Here is a 26,748-nt window from a genome sequence, read left to right on the forward strand (position 1 = left end):
CGCGGGGCGATCCCCCCCCCCTCTTTCTGCCCTGTGGTTCATCCCGGCCGCTTCCCCGGAGGGAGGGGGCGGGGCTGCCGTGAGGGGACCGGGGCTGAGGGGACCGGGGCGGGGAGGCGGGGGGGGGGGGGGGGCGGCGCCGCCATGAGCTCCCCCGGCGGGGCCTTCCCCCTGCACGCCCTCGTCTGGGACAACGACCACCGGCGGCTGGACCAGGAGCTGCACGGCCAGGTACGGGGGGGGGCCGGGAGCCGCTACCGGGAACCGGGAGGGGGGCCGGGAGCTGTGGGGAGAGGCTGCGCGGAGGCCCCGGGGCCTGCCCGTGGGCCCGGGCCCTCCGGTAGCGGCCCCGTGAGGCGTAAAAACGCCGCAGAGCTCGGGCAGAGGCAGGGCCCGCGGCTGCCGTCCTGCTCCTCGCCGTGTGCGGCGCCCCCGCGGTTCACTAACGCTTGCCCGCAGCATGCTGCCCTGCCGGGGTTTTTTTGGGGGAGAATCTTTGGAATGCGGCTGTTTTCTGTCCAATTCCTGTAAGCTGAGTCCCTAGCGAAGTCTGCAACCTTCTAATTCTCAGTAATTTGTGTAATGTGAGGCCTTACGAGGTCTGTAACTTTCTAATTCCTCCTCCTTAAAGTCCTTCACCTTGCTGGCACGTTGCTTCTATTTCTATTTCGATAAAGTTTTGAGCTGAGAGCACCCCTCAATAAGCAGCCTTCTGCAGCTCCTTCCCCTGAGGCGCCCACCTCTGTGCAGTGCCAGCGCCCAAAACGCCTTCAGGAAGCCAGCAGCATATTAAGGTGGGCTGTGGCTGTCTCTGACTTCCCTCATCTGCTCTTAAATGGCTTTATTTGAGTATTCCAAAGATGTGTTTCCCCCCCCTGCTTCCTTGGGATAAGCTTCTTGCTGGCGGAGGGTGCGTGAGGGGATCGGAAGACACTTGCCAGCTGCACTTGGGATGGCAAACGATGGGTGAAATACCTGGTTACCGGTTAACAACAGCAAAAAAAAACACCGAGAGGGCCTGTTGGGAGTCCTCCGCCTGTCAGTGCAGTAGGCATTTACCTGCAGGAAGGGGGGAAGCAAATTGGTTGGTATTGGAGCACTGAAGCGAAAGCAGAGCCCTTTAAAACGAAGCTTTCCCAGCTGCGTGTGGTCTTTCAAACTGAGTGCTGTCAGATAACCGCGGTAACTTGCATAATAACTTTCCTTCCTTGTTCTGCTATTGACTTTCCCCTTTTCCTTTAGTTGTAGATGCTCTTCTGTTTCAAATCTCTAAGCTAATAGTGAAAAATAAGTAAGGTATGAGTATGTTGTGCTTGCATGTTTTGGATATTTATGCCTGTGTATCTTTTTACTTTTGTTTTTTAGTAACTCGTGCAGAATGCACTCGGGCTTCATTGTGCTGTGTGTGTCAAATGGGCGCTTTGTAACTTAACATTTGCTTCTCTGCTTTCAAAAAGTGCTATACAAAATCGGTGTTGTATGGCCAGTTTTCTTGTTCGTTTGTTTGCTTTATTTTGGTTTTCTTCCTGTTCTGCTGTATGACGTGAAATCCTCCACTCAAGGTGTTGCCTGTCACTGGTGCAGTGCACGCAGGGTGGAACGCCCGTCTTCCAGGAAGAGACTGCTTCTGAAGGGAGGCAGAAGGGGAAGTAATTGCAGGAAAAGAAATGAGAAGCATCAGTGAGAGCTCAGTCCTGTTCTGCAGGTCCCATTTCCTACCATGTCAGTGTACAGGCCCTGTTCTGCTTCTCTTTTTCTTTCGGGGGGAAGTTAGGTTGCAGCGTGCTGAGGGCAGAAGGGCCATAAAGCAGTGTTTGAAAACCGTGCTGTGTAGTCAACTCAAACTGATACGTGGGGCTACCTAGGGAGCATTGACTCCTAGAGCCATGTATTACTAGATCACTAGGCCCAGACTCGATTATTACTGGCAGGCTTTGTTTATGTGACCTCCTCGTTGTGCTGTGATTAACTGCGTTTGATTTAACAGCGTCAGCATTGCTTATCTCTTGGGTACTCAACAGGATGTTGATCAGCGTGATCCACGAGGCCGGACCTTGTTGCACCTTGCCGTTTCCCTGGGTTACATAGAATCTGCCAAAGTTCTTCTTCAACACAAGGCAGATGTAACTAAAGAGAACGCCCAGGGATGGACAGGTAAAGATAACCTTAAAAACAGAAACTGTGTGTTAATGCTTTTCAGTGCAGATGTTGTGTTTTGGCTGCTTCTACGCTGTGTGTTTTGCTCAGAAAGCAACCTAAAACTAGCTTGTGTCTGGATTTCCTTCAGTTTTACATGAAGCTGTCAGCACAGGAGATCCGGAGATGGTACAGATGATTCTGCAGCATCGAGACTATCAGCAGACCTCTAGGACGCTTGGAGGAGTTCCTGAATTACTCCAAAAGATTAATGAGGTAGCTATTTAGTTTCAGCCTCTTCCTCCAGACTGGAAGTCTGACTCAAGTTGTTCATTTAAGTACACTCAAATCAGGAACAGAGATCAGAGCCCCGTTGATCTGAAGGTGGGCAATTGTCTCCTTCCTTTCAATGTGCATATTGCATAGATCTGTGGGAGGTGGAGACTTTTTCTTGACTCTGATTTTGAAATCCATAGTCACAAAGCCCAGCATTTGAGGATGGCTGTTGAAGGTGTTACTGCTTCTACAGTAAAACAAAGCAAAATATCTTGTTATAAATCAGCAGTAAGCTAATATGTTTTATGCCTGTTATCTTCAATTTAATTGTTCTAATGTTCATTTATGTCTGAAGTTCTGTTCTTTTTTTAGTTTTCCTTTATCTAAAACATTCATGGGAAGTGCTATTCTGAACGTTAGATTAAAACTATTTTGCGAAATATTCATCGGATGTTTTTTTTTTTCCAGACTCCTGACTTTTATGTGGAAATGAAATGGGAGTTTACTAGCTGGGGTAAGAGTCCTGGTCATTGTTCTCTCTTCTAAGCAGTAGACAAAAGATCCTGCTCACGTATAAATGGCAAAAGATAAGCAGAGATGTATATTTACTGGAATCTTCATTTCCTGCTCCCCAGAATACTTATCTTCAGTTCTCAAAACAACCTCTTGTATTTCTGTTGCACAATTGTTCTTTGTTTCTTTCTCTTTTTTTTTTTTTTTTAATGGAGGCTTTAACCATTGTCGGAATTGCTGAAGACTTTTATTGGGATTTTGTTTGTGTATCTTTGGCTATCGATGACTAAGACAGATACGTGTCTGATATACAGATGCACAGACTACTTGGAAGTGCTTTGTTTTGTTTTTTAAAGAAATGAATGCTAGGACTTAGAGCTGACTTCATTTTCCAAGCAGCTATCTATCAGGCTGCTAGGAGACCGGTTTTAACCCATTTCACGTCTGACCCGATGCTTCATTCCTTTTCATGTTAATCTTTAAATTGGAATCGATGGGTTTTGTCCCCCAGCTGGTAGTGACCCTGTCTAGCTTTGAGAACAATCTTGCTTGTTTCCTGTGGAATGATGCTCGCAGTACTAAGTAATTCGTATATCAGGGATATGGTTTCTGCTTCAGTTCAGGCTTCTTGTATGCTCTGTATCTTGAATATTTTATATTTACATGTTCCTTGTTTTCTTTTGTAGTTCCACTGGTTTCTAGGGTTTGTCCAAGTGATGTCTGTCGCATCTGGAAAAGTGGTGCCAAGTTGCGAGTTGATATCACGTTGCTGGGATTTGAAAATATGAGCTGGGAGAGGGGAAGGCGTAGTTTAATTTTCAAGGGCGAAGGTAAATGTTTTAGTGTGTCTGCACTGTTGATCACCAAATAATGTGTGAACCACAATGAGAAACCCCAATTTTGCTTAAAAAGACCCGTTGAGGATGAGCACTGAATTTTAGGAAAGATTTGTATGTATATTCCATTTGTGTCTTGAAGATAGTGTTTTTGTGCTTTAACGTAATGGCTTGGGTTTTTGTTTGTTTGTGGGTTTTTTTTTGAGTAAATTTAAGGTCAAAATTTGGTAATAGGGCTAAAAGTTTACTTCAATTTCTTATTTGCTTTTCATCTGCCCCCAAATAAAATCAGTGAACTAACAACTGTTGTGATTTGCTGTACAGTATGTGCTCAGTTTTTTCATTGTGGATTGCTGCTGGGAAGGTGTTTTTTTTTTCTTTTAAAATGAGATGTGATGTTCCAACAGATACCGGAGGTTGGGCAGAACTAATTGAGATAAATCATGATGATAAGTTCGTTACAACTGAGCGCTTTGAGATTTCCCAACACATGAAGCGTTTGACGCTGGGATCTATGACCCCAAAAAGGAAAGATGTGGAAAGACGCCTTACCTCTCCTATTATTAATACGTGCCTTGATACTAAAAATATTGCTTTTGAAAGGTAAGATGCAAAGTTGCTCTTAAACAAACACTGCAAGTTTATTGATGGTCACACCTACAATAATGTTTTAAAGACAAAAAATCTCAAACTCATAAAGTATTTTATGGCTAGATCTGAAATTACTTTAAACTTCATGTACCATTAAGCAAAAAAAACTATGCTTTGTCAGCTGCTGTTGCTTGGCAAAATGTGCCAGTACTGAAACTAATGGGCAAGAACTTGCAGCCAAATGAGTCAAATCCCACGTTAATAGTTTAAATTAAAATCTGCCTAGTGTGTCTTTCCATAGTACCTTCTACCACATTTATCTTTTGTTCCCTACACATGCTTATCCAGGTATCTGTCAGCTTACTTCAAACCACCCTTTTTCTGCAGCTCCTCTTGGAGTGTTCTGAGATGCAGTAAAACAACCCCGTGATCACACTGTCAACAAGTGTTGTCAAAGTGAGATGTGTAAATGCAGCCCCTTTCTCCTGAATACTTGGTACTCTCTCAGAGCTTCCCAGAATTAGTCCTCGTGATGTTCAGTGAGCCTTAGTAACTGCAGCATCTACACATCCAGAAACAAAGATTTCCTAGACAGTAATATTCCTAGCACTCTGTTTCCCAAATTGTCGTGTCAGATTACTTTGAAATTAAGCTGTGTGCATTAAAGGCTGCTGTGCCCAAGCTGCCAGGCAAAATGATTCACTTCTTAGGTTGTCTTCCTCTGTGGCTCAGGTATCCACATCTGAAATTAAAATCCGTGACTAAGCCTCAGAGCTTTGGCCATGCACTAAGAACAGAAGCAGTGTGACTCTCTCAGCTCTGTCGTGGGGTGTGCGAGGACAGATTGTCCTGTGCTTATGTCTGGGGTTAATAATCAAATGACTTGATCATCTATCATAGATACATGGTTCTATGATTATGGCTTATCACATTTTGTTTGTTCAAGGCACTTTTAGTAAAAATGGGCTGGGGATTGTATAGAAATGCAACTGTCTAGACACCTGTGGTATTCACTTTTTGGCAGAACCACCACTGGATTCTGGGTATGGAGGACAGAAAAAGCAGAAGGCGTAAATGGTTACGAAGCAAAGGTAAAGCCTGTTACACACAACTAAGAAATCTTATGGCCATCTGAAATATGATTGTTTTGCCTTTATTTCCTGAGTATTTCAGGTCCTCAGTTTCCCATCAAGAGCTTTATTGTGTTGCCAGCAGAAATGGCCAGGAGCAAGGAACTTTAAGGGTGCCCGGTTCATGGGAAGGGTGGTGCCTGTGTGCAGGCACATCAGCAGGGGCTTTGGGGGAGAGGGAGGATCGAAGCATTTCGGCAGCAGAGGGGCAAAAGATTCACCGCAACTGTTGGAACTCCCTTTCAAAAACTAGAGTTGAACTCCTTCTTGTGTGTTGTCATCCTTTGTCTGTTTAACAGACAAGGAACCCACTGGCAAAGTGTCGTGAGTGCTCTGTAGTAAGTGTTGAAGGAAGTAACAGCTTCTTGATGCCATGAGTTGCATCAGGAATTCAAGTAGTAAGAGACTGATGGTAAACTAAAGACCCTGACCGTGTTTCTGAGCAATACAGTCACTTTGGTCCCTGTAACAGGTTCCCTCCCCAGATATGCCTTTGAGATAATTTTGAAGATGGCTTTACAGCCTTGCAGTTTCAGGAATTTAGGTATCACAAAATTTAACTTCCTCAAGTCTGTGTTTACTCCAGATTTTGGAATTTGTGCAATTAAAAATAAGTTTTGTAATTTCATCTAACAGAGAAATAAATGCAGAAGCTTTGTACGCTTATGCAAGGACTTTTCTCACAAGGCTGTGGGACTATTTAGTGGGATGTTGGGGTTCACCAGCACTCCTGCAGAATTAAACCATGGCTGAATTTCATTTGGAAGGTCTTGCAAGTGACCTCTGTTTCTAAGGCTTTCCTTCTTTGTTCTCTCAAGATCTTTATCGAGGTGGAGATCCTTTTCAGCAAGCTTGGAAGTGCCCATCTAGTTTTGAATTTGGATGGGTTAGTTATCTACAAAAGTCTCCTTAAAATGTGTCAGCCTGCTTTCCAAGAATACGGTTGAAAGGCTGAATTCCGCTCCCGTTGAAGCCAATGACCAAGCTCCTTGGCTTTTCTCTCAGCATAGGATGCTTGCGAGATTAATGCTGTCTGGAGATGCTAAGCTGTATTATTTGTGGGGTTTCATAGTTTATCAGTTTGCCCAGCAGGTGGCTGCGTAGTTTCAGCCTTAGCACTGGTCTACCAAGCAAATAGTATGTGGGATTTCCATCATGCCAAAGGGGTCAGAAAAATCAAAGTGCGGCACTCCCTGTTGGTCACCAGTATGTTAGAGATCTTTGTAAGGAGCAGATTCACATCACTTTATTCTGTCTTCCTTTAGGTTTGTGTTCATGGTGTTTCTAGAAAGAACTTTGTTTTTTTAACCCGTGGTGATTTTTGTCTTCATACTTTTGTTTTTAAAGGTGTACATTGCAAACAACGTGAATGTGGTCACAAAAATCAGAACAGAACATCTAACAGAAGAGGAAAAGAAAAGATATAAAGGTAGTTTTTCTGTGATATAACTGGAATTAAGCACAACATCTTGGCTCTCTGATAATCTCTGTGTGACTGCAGAAGAAGTGGGCAGATAAGAAGTGAAATACTTTTCTTGCTGACCTTGCCCTGCTTTAGTTTCACGTGCTGTTTGTCTGAGGTAGCTTGTTATTTGACTCCCAGCCTACAAATGACCAAATATTTATCCTAGTTGTATGTAGAGGAAAGAGCCCTTCAAAACTATTGAAATTTTATTGAAAGCTTTAAAAAGCTGCACTTTTCCATGCAATCTTGTGCTCTGAAATGTGTTGATGCCTTTACTTCATTTTGGCCATGATTACAAGGTTCACGTGAGCTTTGTTTTCTTGTTGTTTTTCTTCATTTCTGGTCCTATGATTTTTTCTGGAACTTAAACTGGAGGAAGGATGGGTAGCTGGTAACCTCGTATGGCAGCACTGCCCTTCCTTGGCCTATCTTGGGGGCTAGGAGGGGAGGTACTGTGAACAGTAAAGCTATTTGTTCAAGATAGAAACCACTGAAGATTCTTGCCTCTGTTCTGTCTTACTCTGTCACCTTTAGGTCCTGGGTTTGTCTGGTAAAGCTTACAGGGAACTTGGGCTCTCTCCTGACTGTCTTTGGCTTACCTCACTTTGGGTTAAAAGCCTTGCTTGTTAGCCTGGTGTGTACTTAAAGTTTACTGCTATTTAGTAATAATAGAAAACTCTTCCTTCTGTTTTCTGAAGCTGACAGGAACCCTCTGGAATCATTTCTGGGTACAGTGGAGCATGAGTATGGTGCTCAGGTGAGTGTCTTTGACCTCGTAACAGGTCACTATAGTGCTGAGATCTGTACCAATAAGAGTTGTGTGCATGGTGAATCCCTCTTCCTGTTTCCTTAGTTCAGCAGCAGTTTTGATAATGAGGTTTGAATGTTCCCTGAGGAGTCTTTTGTTTGTTTGTCAGATGTTCCTGTATGAGTAGCTGGTACTTCCTTCTGAACACTCCCATGAAAACAATGTAGAATCTGTTAGCAAAGTAAGGGCTGGGCTTTGATGGGGTATTTAAAATACCTATTAATTCTATGCTACTTCAGTCTTTTTTCTGTCTTTCCTTCCAGAGTACAGTCAAGACAACAGAGTATGCTGCAAGTAACAACCCTACTGCTATTACTCTGGAGGAATACTTGGACCCAAACTTTGATTTGAAAGGTAGAGATATAGGAAGACCGAAAGAAGTCACCATTCGAACACAGAAGTGAGAAGTAAAATTTTAACTTTTCCCTATTTCCTTTTTCCCACTCACCTGATCTCTGGAAACCATATTTTACAAATTTCCAGTACAGTTTTATCTCCCTTGCAAAATTAATCAAAAGAGATCTTAGAGCATTCAGCCATGGTTTAATTCTTCTTCCATTAAGCAGAAGAAAGCATTCAGGCTAGCTCTGTAACTTTTAAAAAATCCATCCCTTACATATTGCTGTATGTCAGTAGGCTCCTATGCCTTGCCTTTAGCCTTGCCAGGAGTGTGGTTTGGTTTCTCCAAGCAGTAACTGTCCTTACTCTTTGTATGAAGGAGGTGAAAATGCTGTGTACTTTGCTTCTGCAGTTTCCAGAACTGTAAACTCAGGATGCTTTTATACAACTTACTCTTTCAGGTTTAAAGCAACCCTGTGGATGAGTGAAGAGTTTCCCTTGTCCCTTATGGAACAAGTCACTCCGATCATTGATCTGATGGCCAGAACTAGTGCTCATTTTGCCAGGCTTAAGGATTTCATCACTCTGGAATTTCCACCAGGATTCCCTGTCAAAATTGGTAACCTGTAGCAATTTTTATTCTAGCATCTTCATTTCCATTCTTTTTATGGGTTTTGCAATATATATTTACGAAAACAATTTTAGTTTCTTACTAGTCATCTTGCCCATGTCTAGAACCAAAAACCCAGGTATGTTATCTTGTATGTTTGTGATCATTGAATCCAAGTTATAGCCAGTACAGAAGTATAATTTTAAAGATAGTATCATTTCAGTACAAATGAGCTAGTTTTAACCCTTTCCTATTGGCTTGAACGTCTTTGATTTGGTATTTTTACATTAATCTGAGATACAGAGGCAGAGTGCGAATGAGTAAGGGCAACTTCTTGGTGAAGTGAGTTACACTTTCCACAAGCAACATGACATGATGACAATGTATTCCATAAACCTGTAAGGGTTTGATATGGCTGCAGGTGTGAAAGTGAATGTCAGAACTCTCTTTTTGATAGAAGTCTTCTACTTTTTTTTAATAGAAATTCCCCTATTTCATGTGCTCAATGCCCGAATTACTTTTGAAAATGTCAATGGCTGCAGGACAGCTGAGAAAACATCACAGATGGCTGGAGGTGCACAGTGCGATTCAGGTAAGGAATGGAAATGTGCAGTGATCACATCTTCTTACATTTCTGTCAGTGGAGTGCACAGCAGAGATGGTTTAACTGCAGAGAATCAAACACAAGAGGAAGCTGCGGTGTACAGCAGCTGATCCTGACCGTGTGATACTTATCGTATCATTCCACTCTGCCCCCTTCATAACCTGCCTGACTAAACTGAGCTGTTGCAAGTTTTCTCAAGTTTTTTGAGGTCTAAATTCTGGTGCATTAGATTAGTGATGCTGCTAGAATGAAAGCTATTGTTATGGGAAGTAGAATACAAACTTGTTACAGCTCAGTCTTTGAGAAGAGCGTGGATTACACTTGAGTAGGGTGCTTGTGACTGCATGCATCAAGTGATGCTCTGTCCTAGGAGCTTTTACAGACCCATTCGTTAGGAATAACCTCAGAGAATTCAGAGCCACTGCAGCATCTATCTCTTTCAGAATTTAGCTTTTGCACCCTTTTCCTTCCCATATGGTTTTGTCAGAGTTCAGCCACCTTAGGTAAGAAAGGCTGTATCATGTCTTACCATTGTGCTTGTTTGACACTTAAGTCTTTCAAAGCCTCTGTGTATATGTAGCCAAGGGGTTTATATGATTTTATTTTTTTGAGCTAAATTAAGCATTTATAAACATCCTTCAGAATTTTTTTTGATTAACAACTTGCAAAAACATACTGTGCTGTGTTTCTGAAGTGTATTTGGCTTCTGTAGGTGCTAATTTTGAGGTTGACCAGTCGGTGTTTGAGATCCCCAAATCTTACCATGTCCAAGATGATGGCAGGAACATACACGTGCAGGATGAAGATAACGAGATCATGCAGTTTGCTATTCAGCAGAGTTTGTTGGAATCCAGTGGAAATAAAGTAAGTATGCTGTAATCTGCTCCGTGCAGATTTGAGTTTTCACAATGCAGCAATAGCTGTATCTCTGAACTGAACCAATGTGTGGAAAGCGTTGTGTAGGATGGATTTTTCCAAGAACTTCAGAGAAGGAAAAAATACAGAAATGCATTTCAAAGAAGAAATGAGTGATTTAAAGCTTTCCTCTTCAGTGATTTGCACTACAAATCTGTTAACTCCTGTGGCATTGTCCCTCTTTCCGTTTCTAGGAAGTGGGGATGCATTCCAATGGAGCAGTTGCATATTCACAGGACTTCAATATACAGTATCAGAGGTAACTATTTGTTTTTGTTTTTGTTTTCATGTCAAAAATGCTGTGGTGGAGCAAAAATACTTCTAACATTAGTATGAAGCAATTCTGCACTTCTACTTTTTTTTTTTTTCCCTGGACACAGGTAACAGATGTTTAGAATTCAAGGTCTCTTTTCCTGTGCTGCTTCTAATTTTTACTTTTTCAAGAAGTGAGAACTCCAGACTGGGCTTCCCTAGTTTATATTCTGTGTCCCTTTAGCTCAGCTCCAGGACTGGCCTGCACACACAATTGATTCTTCACCCACCCAGTAAACACATCCCCTCTGCTCTGCTCTTAAAACTGGAATTGGTCCCTCTGGCTCAAGTGTTTGTATACTAAATACTGCCTCTTCAAGGTGGCTCTTATTTTCAAAATCATTATGTAATCCTTAAAAATGTGGTAACCTATATTTAGACCCTCGAGTGCTACAGTATCCGTGGGGTCTTCCTGCAGCTAAGTGTGAAGAAATCTATGTGCAGGTGAAGAACTGCATCCTCCTGGCTCTTTTGTGTATGGAAATTGTTACCTTTAAACCATGAGGGAATACTTCTAGAAGCCTGTTGAAAACTGTTAGTATGTATGAAAGATTCTGAGGAAGCTTCAAAGAACAGGTTTTACATTGGGAACTCTGTGTCTGTTAGCTCTCAGGATAAGAGAGCAGTTGTTCTGCTTTCTGCCCTTTCAGAGAGCAGTTTGGGTTTGCAGTTTGAATACAGTTGCTAGGGAGGATCATTGCAGGAGGAAACATGAAATAAGCTCTCTCTCTCTCTTTCTACTTGAATTTCTTTTTCTTTCCTCAGGGCACTGCAGGAGAGCTATCTAACAAGCACAGGTAATTCATGCTGCAGCACCCCCAGTGAACCAAACAGTTTTGAAAAAGACTTGCAGCTTGCCATGGAGCTGTCTGTCCGAGAGCAGGAAGAACGGGAGAAGCAACGCCGTGAAGAGGAAGATGCAGAGCTTCAGCAAGTTTTACAGCTTTCTCTCGTGGAAAAGTAACTCCTTAGTGATCTCCTAAAATAAGGATGACCAAATTTGTGTAAAACTGAAGGCTTTCAGAGCTCTCAGTCTGAAGACCACTCCTCGATTGCTTAAGTAAAGATTTCACCTGCCTTCTTAGTTATCATCATCAGCTACAACGGCTGTTTATTATTATTATTTTTGAGGGAGTTTCAGAACATGGGCATCTGTATTTGGCTGCCCATCTGTGCAGCCTTAGCTGTCAAGTAAGTTACCTATGCATATTTATTGAAGAGCAGGTGGAAATTTTGCTTAGCATCAGGATTTAAGATTGCAGTAAAGTTTGAAAACGTGATTTATGGGGAGTTCAAGAGGGAAACTTCATTACTTACCAAAGAAATACTCATCTGCTTAGTCATTTCTGAATAATTCAAAGCCATTGTCTCTTCCTTCCAGTCGTTATGTGGAAGAGTTATCTATATGCATTTTCACACATATACACCTACAGTAGTTTTTCATGCTGACGGTATACCATGCTGACAGATATTTTCTGTTAGTTTTGTTTATATGTGATTTTTTTTTCTTCTGTAGTTACCGAGATTTTTATCATGTGCTCCTGCTTAAGAGGAATAATTTTATACTTGAACAGCTAATCCAAGCTCAAGATTAAACCAGTGCTTTCTGAAATAGGACAAAACAAGTAGCCAGTAAAACTTTAGATCCTAAAATGGGACCATCTGCCTAGTAAAGTAGCAGTTTCTGCAGTGATTCAAAACCAGCTAGTTCCCATAGTCAGAGGGCAGCAAGAAAATAAGTGATAGATCCAGGTGCTTCTTGAGATCACTCGGTGTGTGTGCATGTGCATGTGTGCGTGCCTGTATATGGGTGCTAACTTCAAATAGGAGAAACTTCAGGTGAAATTTTAATGTATACTTATTGGAAGATGAATTTTAGTTTTGTCATCTGAAAGGGAAATGTGTATTGCTTTTTAAAATCCAAATGCTTATCCTTCATGTGAATACATATATTTTTTTATCTGAATCTTTTTATTGATTTTAGAACAAGCCAATATGACTACGCTCATTGAAATGGTATTGTAACAGTTCCAAAACACATTTTAACCAGCTTTCCTCAGGTCTTTAGACATAGGGTATATTTGTAGGTATTTTATCTGCACTTCTGTCAGTGTTTACAGTACTTACACTGTGACTCTCGAGTGCACTCCACAAGTACACAATGTATGTACGTCCACAGGAAAGCCTTATAGTAGTTAAATGTGAGCAATACTCCTCAGTTCTGGCTGGCAGAAGGGTGAAGAACCTATGGTACATATGGTCTGATCTTGCTACCTAATCCTGCACTTACTCCTTGAGCAAAACAGGGCAGTTCTGTGTCACCAACGATTAACTAGTTTAAAATCACTCTCAAATAGACTTGATCTTAACCAGTGAGATGGTTGGTAACTTAGAACTCTATTTTAAACCAATAATCCATTGTTTTATGTAGCGGGCAACTAAAATTGTACAGTAGAACTGGTATATCTGCACCATATTTGTTTAATGATACAGCTTGCAACCATAAATAGCTTACTTGGTGTCTGCAGGAATGCTGAATGTCACTGTCCTGCACGGGGGCAGTGGTCTGTGTTGGAACCGCATCCTTCTTTACAAAGAGGATTACTGTGACTTTCTCAATTGCAAAAAAGGGAAAAAGCCTTGCAGTAAGCTCTTGACAAAGTCGTGAGGTAGAAGGTGAAATTATGTTTTGTTTTTTTTTTTTTTTCCTTCAGCGGAAATAAAGAGTGCTGTTGCCTTTGTAAGAGCATCTGTCTGATGTTGCTTTTTTTCTCTGAAGCATTTCAAAGGCTACAAGGAAAAAGTAATATTTCAAGCTGATTTCCTTTGTTCTCTGTGTCGTAAACTGAAGACCGAGCTGTTTCAGTTTAGGTTTTGTTACATTCATTTTCCGGCTGGCATTGTATTAAAAATTAAAAAAAACCTGACATTTTCACCCTTTCTTCTAAAACAGAAGGTTCTTCTTTCTCAGTATAGGTACTGTTTTTCTGAAACCCTGCCTCGCATCTTACAGCACGGGTAAAAATCATCCCCTGAGCCTCTGTGCAGTATCTCTGCATTACTTCCAGGGTATATAATGCTACAATACACACAATAGTACTTTTTTCTACCCTGGTAGCTGGAGACTGTTTTAATAATTATCCTTATTTGCCTTTTTGTTATTGTTTCTCTACTTTAAAGATGACTATAAAAACCAGTTAGTTTAAAACAGGCAGCCCCTGGAACAAGTTTTCTGATGTTTTCAGCCAATATTTGACTACAGGGGTCAATAAAATATTTTAAGTAGATGAAAGGTGGGGTGGTTCATGATTATTACTCACAAAAAAAAAGTACATACAGGAACTAGAGACAGGAAAAGATCAGCAGAGGACTGCGCAGTATATCTAATAATAATATCGAGACTGCCACACAACAACCCCGTCTGCCAACTTCCTTTTTCCAAGGACACTCAGACTTTTAGGAAAGCAGAAACTGTTACAAATAGCTGTAGTTTTGTTCTGAACCTATAACAAGCTTTTACATACCATAATTTGAAGGTCTTCAAATTGACACTTTCCACACTGTCTGTGCTGTTTGTCTGGAAGTAAAACACTTTTGTGCTTTTGGACAAATTCATAATGTGCTTAATTTGGCAATCCTTCTCAGAGCGTGGGCTGGGTTTTGATTCAGAATACAGTCCTCAGAGCTGCAGTAGACGTTGCTAACAGGTAAGGTCCAGTTAACTGCACTAAGGCTGCAGGATGAGCTTTCACTTTCAATTCACTTCCTCAGTTCCTCACCACTGAGCATCCACAAGCCAGGGGCTTCACACAGCTCCGAGAATCACTGCTGTTTCCTTACAGTTCTTACCCCTCTGTTAACTGCAAGTTCAGCAGAGGCTGGGAAGCGGGACTGCCTCAGCCTTTCATCCAGCTACAGCAGAGTTAATAACAAGCAGAACAGCTGTGAATAAATAAAGGAGTCCTGGATTGTTTACTTAGCTTTTTATTTGTACAGAGACACACAGCAGGGAGCGAAGAATGAATGCAAACAGGAACACTGCTGCGGGGAAGAGGAGCTGTAGCTACGAGCTACACCATCCTCCTCCACCCGTGAGCAGCACATGACTACAGACAGAGCTCTACAACAACTGAAGGACTGAGGGGAAAAACAGTGATAAAGGATTCTGCAACCGAGAAAGGAAAAGATGAGAAAGAAATATTACAGTTAGCTTGCTCCCTCACTCTTGTTTCACTTGGATTAGAAATGAGATCTGTCCTAGGCTGGCCTCATTTAGTAACAGCAGCAAAGAAAATCCCCGGTTCCAAGAGGAGCCAGTGTCCTTTGAGACTAACAGCAGAAAACATCAGATGCAGCACAAGGTTTTAGAGAGTTGGTCAACACATTTGCTCTGGAAGTAAAGTTTTAAAATACTGAAATAAATTACTAGCCCCAAACCCCCTATGTTAAATATCAAAGTAATACTTCATAAGCAAAATCCAGTTACTACCCACAGCAGTGCAAAACAAAATAGCAGCATCCATATGCACGTGAGATTTCAGTGTAAACACTTGAATTTGTTGCCAGAAATGCATAGAATGGCTCTGGGCAGCCTAAGCACGAAATGCACCCAGCCAGTCAGAGCCCAGCAGCCTCATGCTTCGGCCCCTCTTGCTGCAAACACCGGGGGCTCCCCGACCCCCAGCCAACACCCAGGAGCGCATCTCCCATGGGGGGTGAGGGCTGGGGAGCCGTGGGTTCACCGAGGCTGCTGCAGGGCTGCTCGAGGCTAGGACAAACCTGGTGTGAGCGGCCGGGCTGGCCTCTGCTCGTGCCTCAGTGCTGCTGCCTGGAGGTGGGCGCGCTCCTGCCCCATGCAGCCAGCAGCACTCACTCGGCTTCGGTCCTCGAGGCTTCTGGAAGGCTGCACCGAGCCCCTTCCAGTGCAGCCTCCAAGCAAGGAGCCGAGTTCACCGGACAAAACAACCTGATGCAGCGTGAGCTGACGGCCGGGCGGCGATGCCAAGCGGTGCCCTCCAAGGCAGCGATCGCAGCGGGGAGCCCCGGGACGTGGGCGCAGGGCATCCATCCTTCACCAGACACCACCAGGAGACGCAGGCGCTCCACCACTGGCTCCAGAGGTTGTGCTGAATCCCAAGGTGTGAATCCCAGAGCCGGGCAAGGCCGCACACACGACGCCGGGGCCGCTACCGCCTGCGGACGGGTTTGTAGACGCAGACGGCCACGAGCACGATGGTGAGCAGCAGCGCGCTGAGGATGCTGCCCAGCAGCACTGCGAGGGAGGCCACACGTTAGGCTCCGAGCCCCCCCCCGGCCCCGCTCGCTCCCATTTACCCTTTTATCGCTTTTTTTTTTTTTTTTTCCCCTCCCAGCCCTTGAATTTCGTTGTTTCTCCGCCTGCCGCCCGCTCCTTACCCAGGTTCTGCTTCTGCAGCACGGCGTAGGGCCGGCTGCGCTCCGCCGGGGTCAGGGCCGCCAGCACGGCCAGCGCCCAGCCCCGCAGCGCCGACAGCGGCATCCTGAGACACCCCCCCCCCGGCCCCAAACGGCCCCAAATGGACCCAAACGGACCCAAAAGGAACGGAACGGCCCCAAACGGCCCCGCCTTTGTGCATCCGCCCTGCTCCGCCTCTTCCTGCCGGGGGGGGACCGGAGCGGGGCGGGTCAGGGCCGTGCCCCCCCCCCTTTGTCCCGTGCCCCTCAGCCCCCTTTGTCCCCAGCCCTTTTCCTCCTTTCCCTTTCCCCCGTTTATCCCCAGCCCCGTGCCCCCCAGCCCCATGTGCTCTGGTCCAGTGCCCCCCCATCCCGTGCGCCCCCAGCCCCGTTTGTCCCTATCCCCTTGTGCCCCCCCCCCCGACCCTATATGCCTCCAGCTCTTGGCCGCAGTCCCTGGGGGTGAATTCTCCCTGCCCAGGTTGGACACGGGCCCCAGAAGCCTCCAAAGGGTGCCCAGAGCAGTGGGGGGGCAAGACCCGGGGGCTGGTGGCCAGGGCAGAGCCAGGCGGCCCCACCAGCACCGCTCCAGTTAAACCATGATGTGTGGTGGGGTCCCTGGGGTGCTGCAGGGAGCCAGGGGTCCCAGTGAGGGGTCAGACCAAGGGGTCTGCTCAAGAGGAGGTGCATGGTCAGCAATGATATACACCACAGAGAGCCACAGTTCACCCCTAAAATGGAGTTTGGGGAAGGAATGGGCCCCACAGACCCCAAAACCACTCAGCCTCGCTCACAGCCAGGGCTTTCTTTTCTCTTTGGAAGGGGACAGACACAGCGGGCAGCAGCAGAGCGCCCGCCACGCCGCGCTGGCTCCGGAGGCGACGCAGCTGGGGGCAGGCACGGGGCCGGTTTGCTGCGAGGACGGCGCTGGCGGCTTCTCTTCTGTCTGCCCGGTGGCTTTGTGGCACCAAACCAAAGCCGAAGAGCAGCCTCTGTGCCCCCTGGTCGTGCCACCGGGTTATGGGACCGGTGACATGCGCAGCGCCTCGGCCTGGGCGTCTCGTGCTGTTTTCTCCGGCCGAATGCAGACGGCGAGGCGCTGCAGGGTGGAAAAGGGCAGAGAGAAAAGGGAACGGGTTTCCTTCCTGCAGCAGGACCCCATGCCCTGCACAGCCCCTTTGTGCTCCTGGCAGCCCCCACGGCCCCAGGCTGGGGATGTCCCACAAAAGGGGAGACACCTGGGGACAGCGTCCTGCCCCCAGGGCCACGCTGATGTAGCTCTGACCTGCTTGAGAGAGCCGGGCGTCCAGACCAGCTTGTACACCATGTAGACGGGGATGCAGACGAAGGAGGATGCTCCCACCAGGTGCCCCACCGAGGTGCTCCATGCCGGGTACTGGTAGCCAAAGAGCACCAGGGGAGGCTGCTCCAGCAGGGAGCTGACGACGATGAACTGCAACAGCCAAAAAAAGCCTGTTCGGGAGCGATGCTCAGGGCTGGAGCAGGGCTGGAGCAGGGCTGGATGTCCCACAGCACCTGAGCAGCCCTGGCAGGTCCCCAACCCCAGCACAAGCACCGGGGCTGAGCACCCTCCGTCCAACAAACCCTGCTGGGACTGCAGCCGTCAGGGGCTGCACGTCCCCGTGCTGAAATGGAGCCATTTGCTGTCTGCTCCGACTGCAATAGTTTTCTCTTAATAACCTAGGCAAAGCACTCAGAGCCGTAATTAATCCCTGCAAAGCCTCTCCTCCTGCAGATCTGGCAGATCAGACCCCTCTGTGCCTCGCCGGCAGCAGCCTTTGAAGTGCGGGGGCTGGCGTTCAAACGGGATGGATCCGGCCGGGTGCTGCGGTGCCGTCAGCGAGGCCGTGCCCGGGTGGGACACTGTGGACCATGCTGCCAGCAGTCACCTTTTTCATGAGGATGAAACAGGGCCACATCCAGCACCCATGGGAGCACCCAGCTGCCAGCTCTGAGCTTTGCCTGGGAGCACAGCAGCAGAAGAGGCTGGAAAATGTACTTTTATCTCCTTTTTTTTTTAGCTGAACCCACTGTGGGCAGCCTGATGTCTCACCCGCAGTGCCACGGCCGGAGCAGCAGCACGAGGAGAGCATCTCCTTCACTGGGAGCAGCAGGGGAGGTGGCAGCTCAGCACCACGCTCAGGCCATGAGTACTTACCGCCAGCAAGGCCGGGCTGATGGCAGCCCAGCACACCTTCCAGAACAGCCCCGGGGCGAAGCCCAGCATGGCTTTCACGTCGTGGGAGAACCTCTGGATCCCTGCCGGAGGATGGAGCCATCTCTGGGTGAGGTGGCTGCAGCGAGGGGGCCCAGACCCTGGCACGGTGCTCGGCCCCGTCGCAGCCTCGCCAGGAGCCGCACGCATGCCTGCTGCCCCCTTGGGTGTGTAAGGCCAAGCACCAGTGTGGTGCCTGTGGGGTTTCCAGGTGCTTCGTAGCAGAGAAAGGCTCTCACCATAAAACCAGGACACGGCTATCGTTTCCAGCAGCACCACGGCCAGGATCGAGCAGCCCGCGCCAAACTCCTCCAGCAGCTTCACCACGTAGGCGCCGCCCTGCAGCAACACCAGGGGTGGCAGCTCGCCCCAAACGGGCAGCGATGGGCACGTCCCCAAGCTCGGTTACAGGGACAAACCTGGCTGATCGAAAAGCAAACAGCCCCCAGCCTGCCCCCAGCCGTACTCACGTAGGTGAGGGTGCTCAGGGAGCCCAGGAAGCAGACTGTGATGAGGCCGAGGACAAAGAGCTCCCTGCGCTTGGCCAGGACCTGGGGGTACTCGTCCATCACGGCCGTGATCACTGCCTCCAGGCCCCCAAACTGCCCCGGGAAACACCAGGGTGAGGTGGGGGAATGAGACACAGCAAATCTGCTCCCCCTGCCACCACCGGTGCGTCGTGGAGGTGCATCATACCGTGCTGTCCAGCCCCAGCGTTATCATCATCAGGAAGAAGATGACGGCGAAGAAGGTGGAGCCCACCATGTTGGCGATGGCTTCAGGGTAGGTGATGAAAAGCAGGCTGGGACCTAGGAGGGGAGACAGGTTTGCTTTGCCGTTCCCCCAGCTGCTCTGGCACAGCCCTGGGTGCTGGTAGTGGTGGGAATGGATGTGGGGGGATGCCCCAAAGCACCTCGCTGTCCTCCATGCCAAGCCCCAGCACCTCCAGGTGCTCGGGAACCCCCAGCCCTGGTGGGCACACGGAGCCCTGGGCACTGCAGGGCTGGGCAGGACGGGACACTGGAGCTGGAGGAGGCAAACCTTTGTCTCTGGCTACGTCCTCCACCTCCACGTCCCTCATCTCGGCCATGTAGCCCAGCACGGTGAAGATGACGAAGCCCGAGAGGAAGCTGGTGAGGCAGTTCACCGCGCTGGTGACGAGCGCGTCCCTGGAAGGCAGAAAGCAGGGAGACGTCCCGCAGCAGGACCCTCCTGCAATGCCCCTGTCCCAGCCCCACACCCAAATTGGTGGTGAAATGGGCAGAAATGCTCCAGTGGGGCCAGGGGCTGGCGAGCCCCATGCCCGTGCCGCATCCCGCAGCGGGTGCTCACCGGTAGCAGTTGTTGTGGAAGTGGTTGTAACTGGCCAGAGCCAGAAGGACGCCGAATCCGGGGCCCAGGGAGAAGAAAATCTGCGCAGCAGCATCCACCCAGACCTGGCAGGAGAAACAACACTGGGCTGGAGGCCAGGCAGGGGCCCCATGGCCCCGTGTTACCCACCCCACAGCATATGGATGGGGTGCTTCGTGCCCTTGGCTCCTTCCCCTGCCCCGTCCCCTGGGGTGCCCAGCTCAGAGGCAGCAGCTTTCCCCTGGGACCCACACAGCCTCAGGATGAGGCAGCAGCACCAGCGGTTCCCCAAATCCCAAGGGGAGATGAAGCTGGGGGAGCCCCCAAGCCCCCCGTGCCCAGTCCAGGCAGCTTCAGCGCCGGCAGCACAGCCCTGATTATCTTTAATGAGGACTTTCAAGTGCTGCCTGGTAATTACCCACAGGAAGCCTATTGTCGAGCCGGGGCGAGAACACAGCACGAACAAACGGTGTTGGCAATGAGATGGGTGATTCAATCAGAGATTTACATTTCCAAGAGCACCTCACGGCAGGAGGGGGGCTGCGTTTCGTCGCGTGTCCCCCCCTGCACTCACCGCCGTGCTCAGGAGCTTGCCCCAGTCCGGGCGCAGGTAGAAGAGCACCCCTCGCCAGGCACCGGGCAGGGTGGCCCCGCGGACCAGCAGGATGAGGAGGACGAGGTAGGGCAGCGTGGCCGTCACCCACACCACCTGCAGCAGAGGTGGCCGTCAGCACGCCAGCACCCACACTGCTTGCATCGAGCACTTCCCCGAAGGCCATGCCCCGAATTTTGGCAGCCAGGTGAGCTGGATCACCGGGCAGCTACCGGGCACCGCGTGGCCCTGGCACTGAGGGGTCCTCTCACCTTGCCGGAGGTTTTCACCCCTTTCCACAGGCTGAAGTAGACGATGGTGAAGATGAGGAAGAGGCAGAGGAGCAGCTGCCAGCGGATCCCCCCCACATCGTACAGACCGCCGGACTTCTGGATCTCCAGCACCTTCCTCCTGCGGCCGGGCAGGGGCTCAGGTGCTGCTGGCCCCACGTGTGGGTGCGCTGGCAGCAGGCAGGTGGCCCCACATCCCCCTCTACCCCGCAGCAGGGGTCGTGAGCACCCCAAGAGCATCCCCATGTGATGGTCTGGGTGGGCACCCTGCTCCTGGACCCCACGCAGCAGAGCCGAGTGCCTCCAGCCCAAACCCATCATCCCTGCATCACACTTACGTATAAAACTCCTCGGCGGGGGACCTGGAGGAGTTGGTCCAAGTCACGTTGCTCCTCCCGAAGTAGTTGGTGCAGTTGGGGGTGTTCCAGGGGTTGTCGCAGCTCGCCCAGGGCAGGGTGCCCGAGAAGGACGAGTAGAAGTAATAGAGAGCCCAGGCGATGATGGTGTTGTAGTAGAAGGAGACGTAGAGGCCGATGATGCAGATGGCAAAGCCGATGCCTGGGGAGAGAGGGGGACGGGATCCCGCTGCCTGTGCCCGGGGCAGAGCCGGGCTGGCCCCGTGCTGTCTGCGTGACCACCTCTCACCTTTGAAGATGGGGCAGATGCGCCTCCAGATGGGGATGGCGCCCGTCCGGTGGAACTGCCCCAGGGCCAGCTCCATGTAGAAGAGGGGCACCCCCCCGAAAACAGCCATCAGCGTGTAGGGGATGAGGAAGGCGCCTGCGGGGCGAGGAGGGGGAGCGGGGTGAACACCACGGCCCCGTGCCAGCCGGAGAGTGTGTGTGGGGACGTGTATGGGGGATCCTGGATGTGTGGTTTGGACACACGTCTCTCGGGGGCTCTGCAACCCCTCTGGGACACCCACAGAGAGCAGCTCCTGGGTGGTAGCGGGGATGCACAGGTCACCCTGTGGTGCCAGTGGGGCACAGGGGATGGGGCACCCCAAACCTCAAAGAGTTTGGGAGAAATCCTGCTGAATATGCATTGTCACCCCGAGATACAAGTAATTAATGCTGTCATCTGCATTATTCATACCAACGCCATCCATACCAGGGCTGTGCGTGCACCCGGTGGACTTTTAGGAGCTGGAGCTGTGCTCGTCAGGAGCGCCCGGCCGGGATTAGTTAATTGAGCCCCCACAGCTGCTCTCTCTGCAGCCCCCCTGTTCCAGCAGGGCACTGCCAGGGGCTCTGGGAGATTCCCCAGTGGGCGCTGGAGCCCAGACCTGGCGGTGAGCACTGCTCTGCCCTGGGTGTGCTGCCTGCTCCTCACCTTCCCGCGTGCCCAGGGACGGCATCTCGCCAGCCACACCACCGACAAGTGGCTGAAGTTTGCCCCCAGCCCCAGAGGAGCAAATCCCAACTAGCTGTGCTTCCAGGGGGGCGCCTGCCATCCACGCTGTAGCCCTGAGTGTGGTACTAATTATCTCCTTCTCGTTTTCCCAGGCGCCAGAGGATGCTACCCGAGTGCCGACTTTGGCAACGAAATCCACTGTGCTTTGGCAAATAGCACAAAATTTTCACTCCTCATTTGTAATTTCTATGCAAGGGGAAATTATTGTCATTCCAGGCTGTTTAAAGCAGACTTAGCGTATTTCCAGTCTGTTTAGACCAATTTATTTAGTTGTCACTTACTCAATGTTGTTCCTGCATGGAACTTTTGTACCTAAACTTCCCGGGCTGTGTGCTTGCAAAACCAGGGCTCACCCCAGGGTCCAGCACAGCTCGGGCAGGGGATGGCAGCAGGATTATTGTAAAACACCAGCCAGCAGAAGGGTTGCTTGCACCAGGTCACACGATCGGATCAGCAAGTGCATGAGCCTCCCACCCCAAATTTACAGCTTCATCAGGTTGGGCAGGGGCACTTTGCTCTCGCTGCCCCTGGTGCTGCAAAGTGCCCGGTGCCTGTGGCTGTCCCGCAGCAGGGAGCTGACACCGCTGATCCCATTGGGAAGGGTGTGAATGACATCGGGAAAGGGATGAATGGAAGAGGGATTTGCAGGGAGAAAAACACAGAGCAGGAAGGAGAGAGATGCGAGGAGAAGTTGGGTCGGTCTCTGAGCTGCCCTCCCCGAAGAGGAGCAGCGAGAGCCCAACAAAGCAAAGAAACAGCGAGTTTTCAGCATCCGACAGAGGACAGACAGGTTTCTTTTCCCCCAAAACCAGATGTAAGCAGCCCTCGCAGCATCCTTACCCCCTCCGTTCTGGTAGCAGATGTAAGGGAACCGCCACACGTTGCCCAGATCGACGGCAAATCCAACGACCGAGAGGAGGAAATCCATTTTTTTGCTCCACTTGTCCCGGGGGTGCACCGGGGGCATGGGGCTGGCCCCAGGACCCCCGTCCTGCCCGGGGGGGCTGGCGGGTGCCGGGCAGGGCTGCTCCCCCATGCTGCCACCCCGGCGAGCCCTGCAGGACTCGGGCTGAGCAACTTGGGGAAGGGAAGGATTTTTTCCGTGGCTGATGACAGATCCGAGGAGGGGAGGGTCAGGCTGCCTGTGCGTCCCCACCTCCAGCTGGAAACCCACAGCACCGAGAGCGCCGGGAGAGAAACCTCTGCTTTGATCAGAGGCAGGAGGGGTGGAGGGAGCGCGTCCCCCCGGGGGGCTGCAGCTTGGGGACCGAGCCCACCGCCCCCGTCCCCATCCCCTCTGCTCCCAGATTCTGCACCCTGGGGAGCACACTTGGCCGTGTGGCTGGTTTGGTGACACGGTGACGGTGTTTGCACACAGATGTGGCCTCAAGCCAGGCGTGGTGGCCTGGTTCTGTGCCCTTTCCTCCCGACGACTGGTTATTTTTTGTCCTTGGTGTGTTCTGTGATTATTGCAGCTCTGCGAACGGTGACAGCGGCCCACACAGGGATGCAGTTCGTGCTCACAGGGGCAGGTGCAGGGCATGAGCTCCCGTGGGCCAGGGGTGTCTCTGTTTGCTGCTAGGGTCAGTGCAGGGCGCTTAGAGCTGCCACTTCCAGCCGCCCTCATCACTTTGGGGATGTGCCGTGTCTGCTTGTGGTACCAGGGTGCAAGCGGCTGCAATCGAAGAACCTGAAAGTGAAATAACTTCTGCAGCTCAGGTCCTGCCAGGGAGGGGATGGCAGGGTACCAAAAGCTGTTGCTCTCTTCTGGTTTGCAGCTTAACAGCAAATTGCATCGCAAATGGAGCTTGTCCCTGTGCATCTACAGCCCGGCACCCTGCCCTGGCCACAGCACGGGGCTGGGGCACAGGGAGCCCTAACCCGGGGCTGTGGCACCAGCTTTTCCAGGTGCCCCTCATCTGTAATTAAAGGAAACTACAAAAGAGATCAAAACGGGACACGTGGCTCCTAGGGGCACGTAGCAGTTGCTGTGACGACGTGACGCCAGCCGCCCACCGCAGGACACCTCTGGATGCTGTCAATGCCGCGTGCACGGGGACCCGCAAGAAATGTCCAGTGTAAAAAAACTTTTTTCTTTCTGTTTTCTTTTGTTTTAAGGCTGGCCCTGGCTGCTCTGGCTGTCAGACCGGAGCAGCTCGGGGTGCCAGTGCTCATCCCAGTGCTCCCAGTGGCTGTGCCTTGGCACGTTTGATGTCCAGGCTGCGGTGGCACAGCTCTGCCAGGGGACATTGCCCTCCAGCTCCCCTGAGCATGAAAATCCTGGGAAGGGGAGGTTTTCTCTCCCAGCCAGCCACCTCCTTGTCCCCCAGAGGACAGCTGAGCCGTGATGCCCCCCGTAGTGGGTTATTGATCTGCTGCTGCTGCCAGGGGTTTGGCTGGAGGTGGCAGGCTGGTCCTCCGCACTGGAGGGATGGAGCGGAGGTTTTGGGGAGGTTTTGGGGTGCTGAGCCTCCCCTCCAGGAGCCCACGAGCACGTGGAGCTGCAAAGCCCTGCTGGAGGCTCCTGAGCCTGAGGCTCAGCACTCAGGTGAGGGTCAGTTAATCCCCTGGGGGTTTATCCAGGATTTGTGTCACTCCTCGGCTTTGGCAAAGCTGCGAATTTCAACAGCAGTCCTTATAATGCAGGTGTGGAAATTAAATCCATCAGAAATTAAAGCCGGGACTGTGCATTACCGGCAGGGTACTGCAGGTGGCTGGCAGAGCAGCTTTTGTGCCTTCCCTAGGGATGAAGGTGAGAAATCCCCTTCGCTGTCGGAGCAGGGGGCTGGGGAAGTACAGTTTAATCCCACTGGGTTGAGGACAATCTTCGGGGCATAAGTGACAGCAGAGAGACAGCTGCTGCCGTAGCAACTGAATAATTACAAAATTAATAATTCAAAAAAAAAAAAAAGAAAAGGTATTTTTTTTCTGCAGCTGACCCTTCTTTTCTCCAGGTAGTTTCAACACAAGGCTCCAGCTCACTGCAGCACAAATCGGCTTCGGTTTCCCAACACGCCTGTGCCGTCGGTGCGATGCTGATGCCCCCATCCCTGCCAGATCCCCCCTGCTCCCAGCCCAACGAGCCATGACTGCGCCCAGCACCCCCTCCCCAGCTCCCCCAGTCCCCACCTGCCCCCGGGGACACCCCGTCGCCCACCCGTGCAGCCACAACCCACCGATGCTACTGCCTCCCCTCCGGCGTTGGGGCCGGGCTGCTGCTGTCAAGTCAATGAGGAGCGAGCTTTGAGGGCTCAATTGCCTTCAGAAGCCCCAAGCTGGAAAACCCACGGCTGGAGATGGGAGCAGGGCAGAGGGAGAGGTGTTTTTGGGGGGGTCCATGGCCCAGGCATCGCTGGGTGTCCCCGCTGTGCGACCTGCGGTGCCGCTGTGCAGATGGGCTCTCTGCAGAGTTTTCTTTACTCTGGTCACAATTTTCTGGTCCCGGTGTTGGCAGGTGTCCCACACCAGATGGGGGCTTCTGCCTGAAGTGCTGTCATTTTGCCCATCGTAGCCAAACATCTCTGGCCATCGTCTGACACAGAATGAGAGGCATTTCAACGGAGGAGGCTACGGAGAGCACGTGGCGGCTGGAACAACGCACAGCTGGCTCCTTTCCTGCCCTGCTGGAGCCAAACTTTGGTCCATGGAGAGCAGGGGGCAGCCGGGGGGACCCCACAATTTGCTTTGTGCTGCTCAGGTCTCCTGGGCCAGCCTCACGGTGCCTGAACTCTGCAGCATCACACTCAGATGCACCCTGTGCACTCCCTGGTGCCCTTACTGCCACGTTTTCCATTGTTTTCCTTACACAAAGCACCAATCGCTTTAGATTTCAAATGTTCAGTTTAAATTTAGTTCAAATCAGCTTTAACTTTGAATTTCCATCGAGTCGGATGATGTTTCTAAACAGTGTGATTATCTGATTAGCAGGTTGCTTTTATCCTACCTGCTCATCCGTGCAATGAAATGCAGAGACGTGAACTGTGGTCTTAAAACAGCTCTCCTGGTTGAGCCGCAGAGGCAGCAGTGGGAAGTTTAATTTAATTAGCATGATACTCAGAGATGTAACTTAATCACATTAAGTATACATCAATGTGCTCTCAGTTAAGCTCTCCAGACTTCAGAAAACAGGGGCCACTTGCATCCCACCCCTCTTTAATCCAGTGAGAGCAGCATTTTCCAGGGAAAAGAAACCAGCGAGACGTACAGAGATCTGGTCTGTGTGCTAGTTTCGGTGGATTTCTCCCCAAAGGAGGTAATAAAACAATAATAGCTGCCACCCCACTGCATGGCACCGTTGTTCTGGGGAAGGAAGGAGCCAGGCAAAAAGAACAGAGTTTATGTTGAGCCGAGGTGCAGAGGGGAGCAGCTGCTTGCATGACGTGTACGTGGCTGTGCACGGCGTGTGCAGATGTGACTTTTGTCTTTCACCTCCTCCAGGACCCAAAGTAATGTAAGTTATTCCCCTCTTTATCACGGGATAAGAACTTTCTGGGAGCAGGACATCCCGTGGCAGTGCCACCAGACGACAGCCTAAGCGTTGCTTTGCTTGGTGTGTGGTCCCACAGCAGTGCCAGCATCCATCCCTGTGAGCTGCTCTGCGCCTTCCCCCAAAGACGGCATTTCTCCGGTGGCACAAATTTGTCCACAGCGCACAGTGGGAGGAGATGGGTCCTTCCTGGGCTGCTTCAGCGTGTGAGGGACGCAGCACACCCAGGGGTAGTTCTCCTGGAGCGCTGCAGAGAGATTGACAGGACTGAAGATTGCAGGAACCAGCACGGTTCATTAGCAGGAGCCGAGATGATCTTCTTGCTCCTCTGGGCTTCTCCCTGCCAGCGCGCTCTCACACTGCACAGGCTGCAATGGTCAAATCAAGCTCATGGGCTTGAGAAGCTCTGCAGG

General features: G+C 50.0%; 2 protein-coding genes and 2 long non-coding RNA genes across 5 annotated transcripts; 2 read left to right on the forward strand and 2 right to left on the reverse strand.

The window, feature by feature from the left end:
* The first annotated feature begins 120 nt into the window (after window positions 1-120).
* Window positions 121-13,279, forward strand: ANKRD13A (ankyrin repeat domain 13A). 2 transcript variants are annotated; one of them, XM_084538747.1, is made up of 15 exons: window positions 121-231; window positions 2,022-2,154; window positions 2,288-2,412; window positions 2,881-2,926; window positions 3,612-3,755; window positions 4,169-4,364; window positions 5,377-5,443; window positions 6,830-6,911; window positions 7,646-7,704; window positions 8,019-8,155; window positions 8,556-8,713; window positions 9,186-9,296; window positions 10,021-10,172; window positions 10,418-10,482; window positions 11,301-13,279. In XM_084538747.1, exons 1-15 carry the CDS (start codon window positions 145-147, stop codon window positions 11,497-11,499), a joined length of 1,761 nt encoding a protein of 586 aa, XP_084394873.1. In that variant the 5' UTR covers window positions 121-144; the 3' UTR covers window positions 11,500-13,279. The 2 variants fall into 2 exon arrangements, with proteins under 2 accessions (XP_084394873.1, XP_084394874.1); XM_084538748.1 differs by having other exon boundaries at window positions 132-231; window positions 7,646-7,708; window positions 8,026-8,155.
* Window positions 13,280-14,503: 1,224 nt separating this feature from the next.
* LOC311446066 lies at window positions 14,504-16,172 on the reverse strand. Its single transcript, XR_014698733.1, has 2 exons — window positions 15,951-16,172; window positions 14,504-15,807 (listed from the first exon to the last, which is right to left on the reverse strand). It is a non-coding gene; the product is annotated as an uncharacterized lncRNA (long non-coding RNA).
* A 584-nt stretch (window positions 16,173-16,756) lies between these two features.
* Window positions 16,757-22,885, reverse strand: LOC311446278 (sodium-dependent serotonin transporter-like; the record flags this gene model as incomplete). Its single annotated transcript, XM_084539247.1, has 13 exons — window positions 16,757-17,067; window positions 17,254-17,421; window positions 18,148-18,248; window positions 18,444-18,543; window positions 18,675-18,806; window positions 18,901-19,013; window positions 19,246-19,373; window positions 19,537-19,640; window positions 20,129-20,263; window positions 20,419-20,557; window positions 20,775-20,994; window positions 21,082-21,216; window positions 22,690-22,885. 13 exons carry the CDS (start codon window positions 22,883-22,885, stop codon window positions 16,987-16,989), a joined length of 1,752 nt encoding a protein of 583 aa, XP_084395373.1. The 3' UTR covers window positions 16,757-16,986.
* Window positions 22,886-23,803: 918 nt separating this feature from the next.
* Window positions 23,804-25,974, forward strand: LOC311420645. Its single transcript, XR_014684443.1, has 2 exons — window positions 23,804-23,927; window positions 24,804-25,974. It is a non-coding gene; the product is annotated as an uncharacterized lncRNA (long non-coding RNA).
* Window positions 25,975-26,748: the final 774 nt, after the last annotated feature.

This window comes from Aythya ferina, assembly GCF_964211825.1.
Source record: "Aythya ferina genome assembly, chromosome: 17".
NCBI lineage: Eukaryota > Metazoa > Chordata > Aves > Anseriformes > Anatidae > Aythya > Aythya ferina.

Excerpts from the sequence above, each read along its gene's own strand:
- ANKRD13A (XM_084538747.1), top strand. The coding sequence starts at position 145 with ATGAGCTCCCCCGGCGGGGCCTTCCCCCTGCACGCCCTCGTCTGGGAC. Across the intron at positions 232-2,021 it reads ACCAGGAGCTGCACGGCCAG|GATGTTGATCAGCGTGATCC; the intron begins GTACGGGGGGGG and ends GGTACTCAACAG. Across the intron at positions 6,912-7,645 it reads GGAAAAGAAAAGATATAAAG|CTGACAGGAACCCTCTGGAA; the intron begins GTAGTTTTTCTG and ends TGTTTTCTGAAG.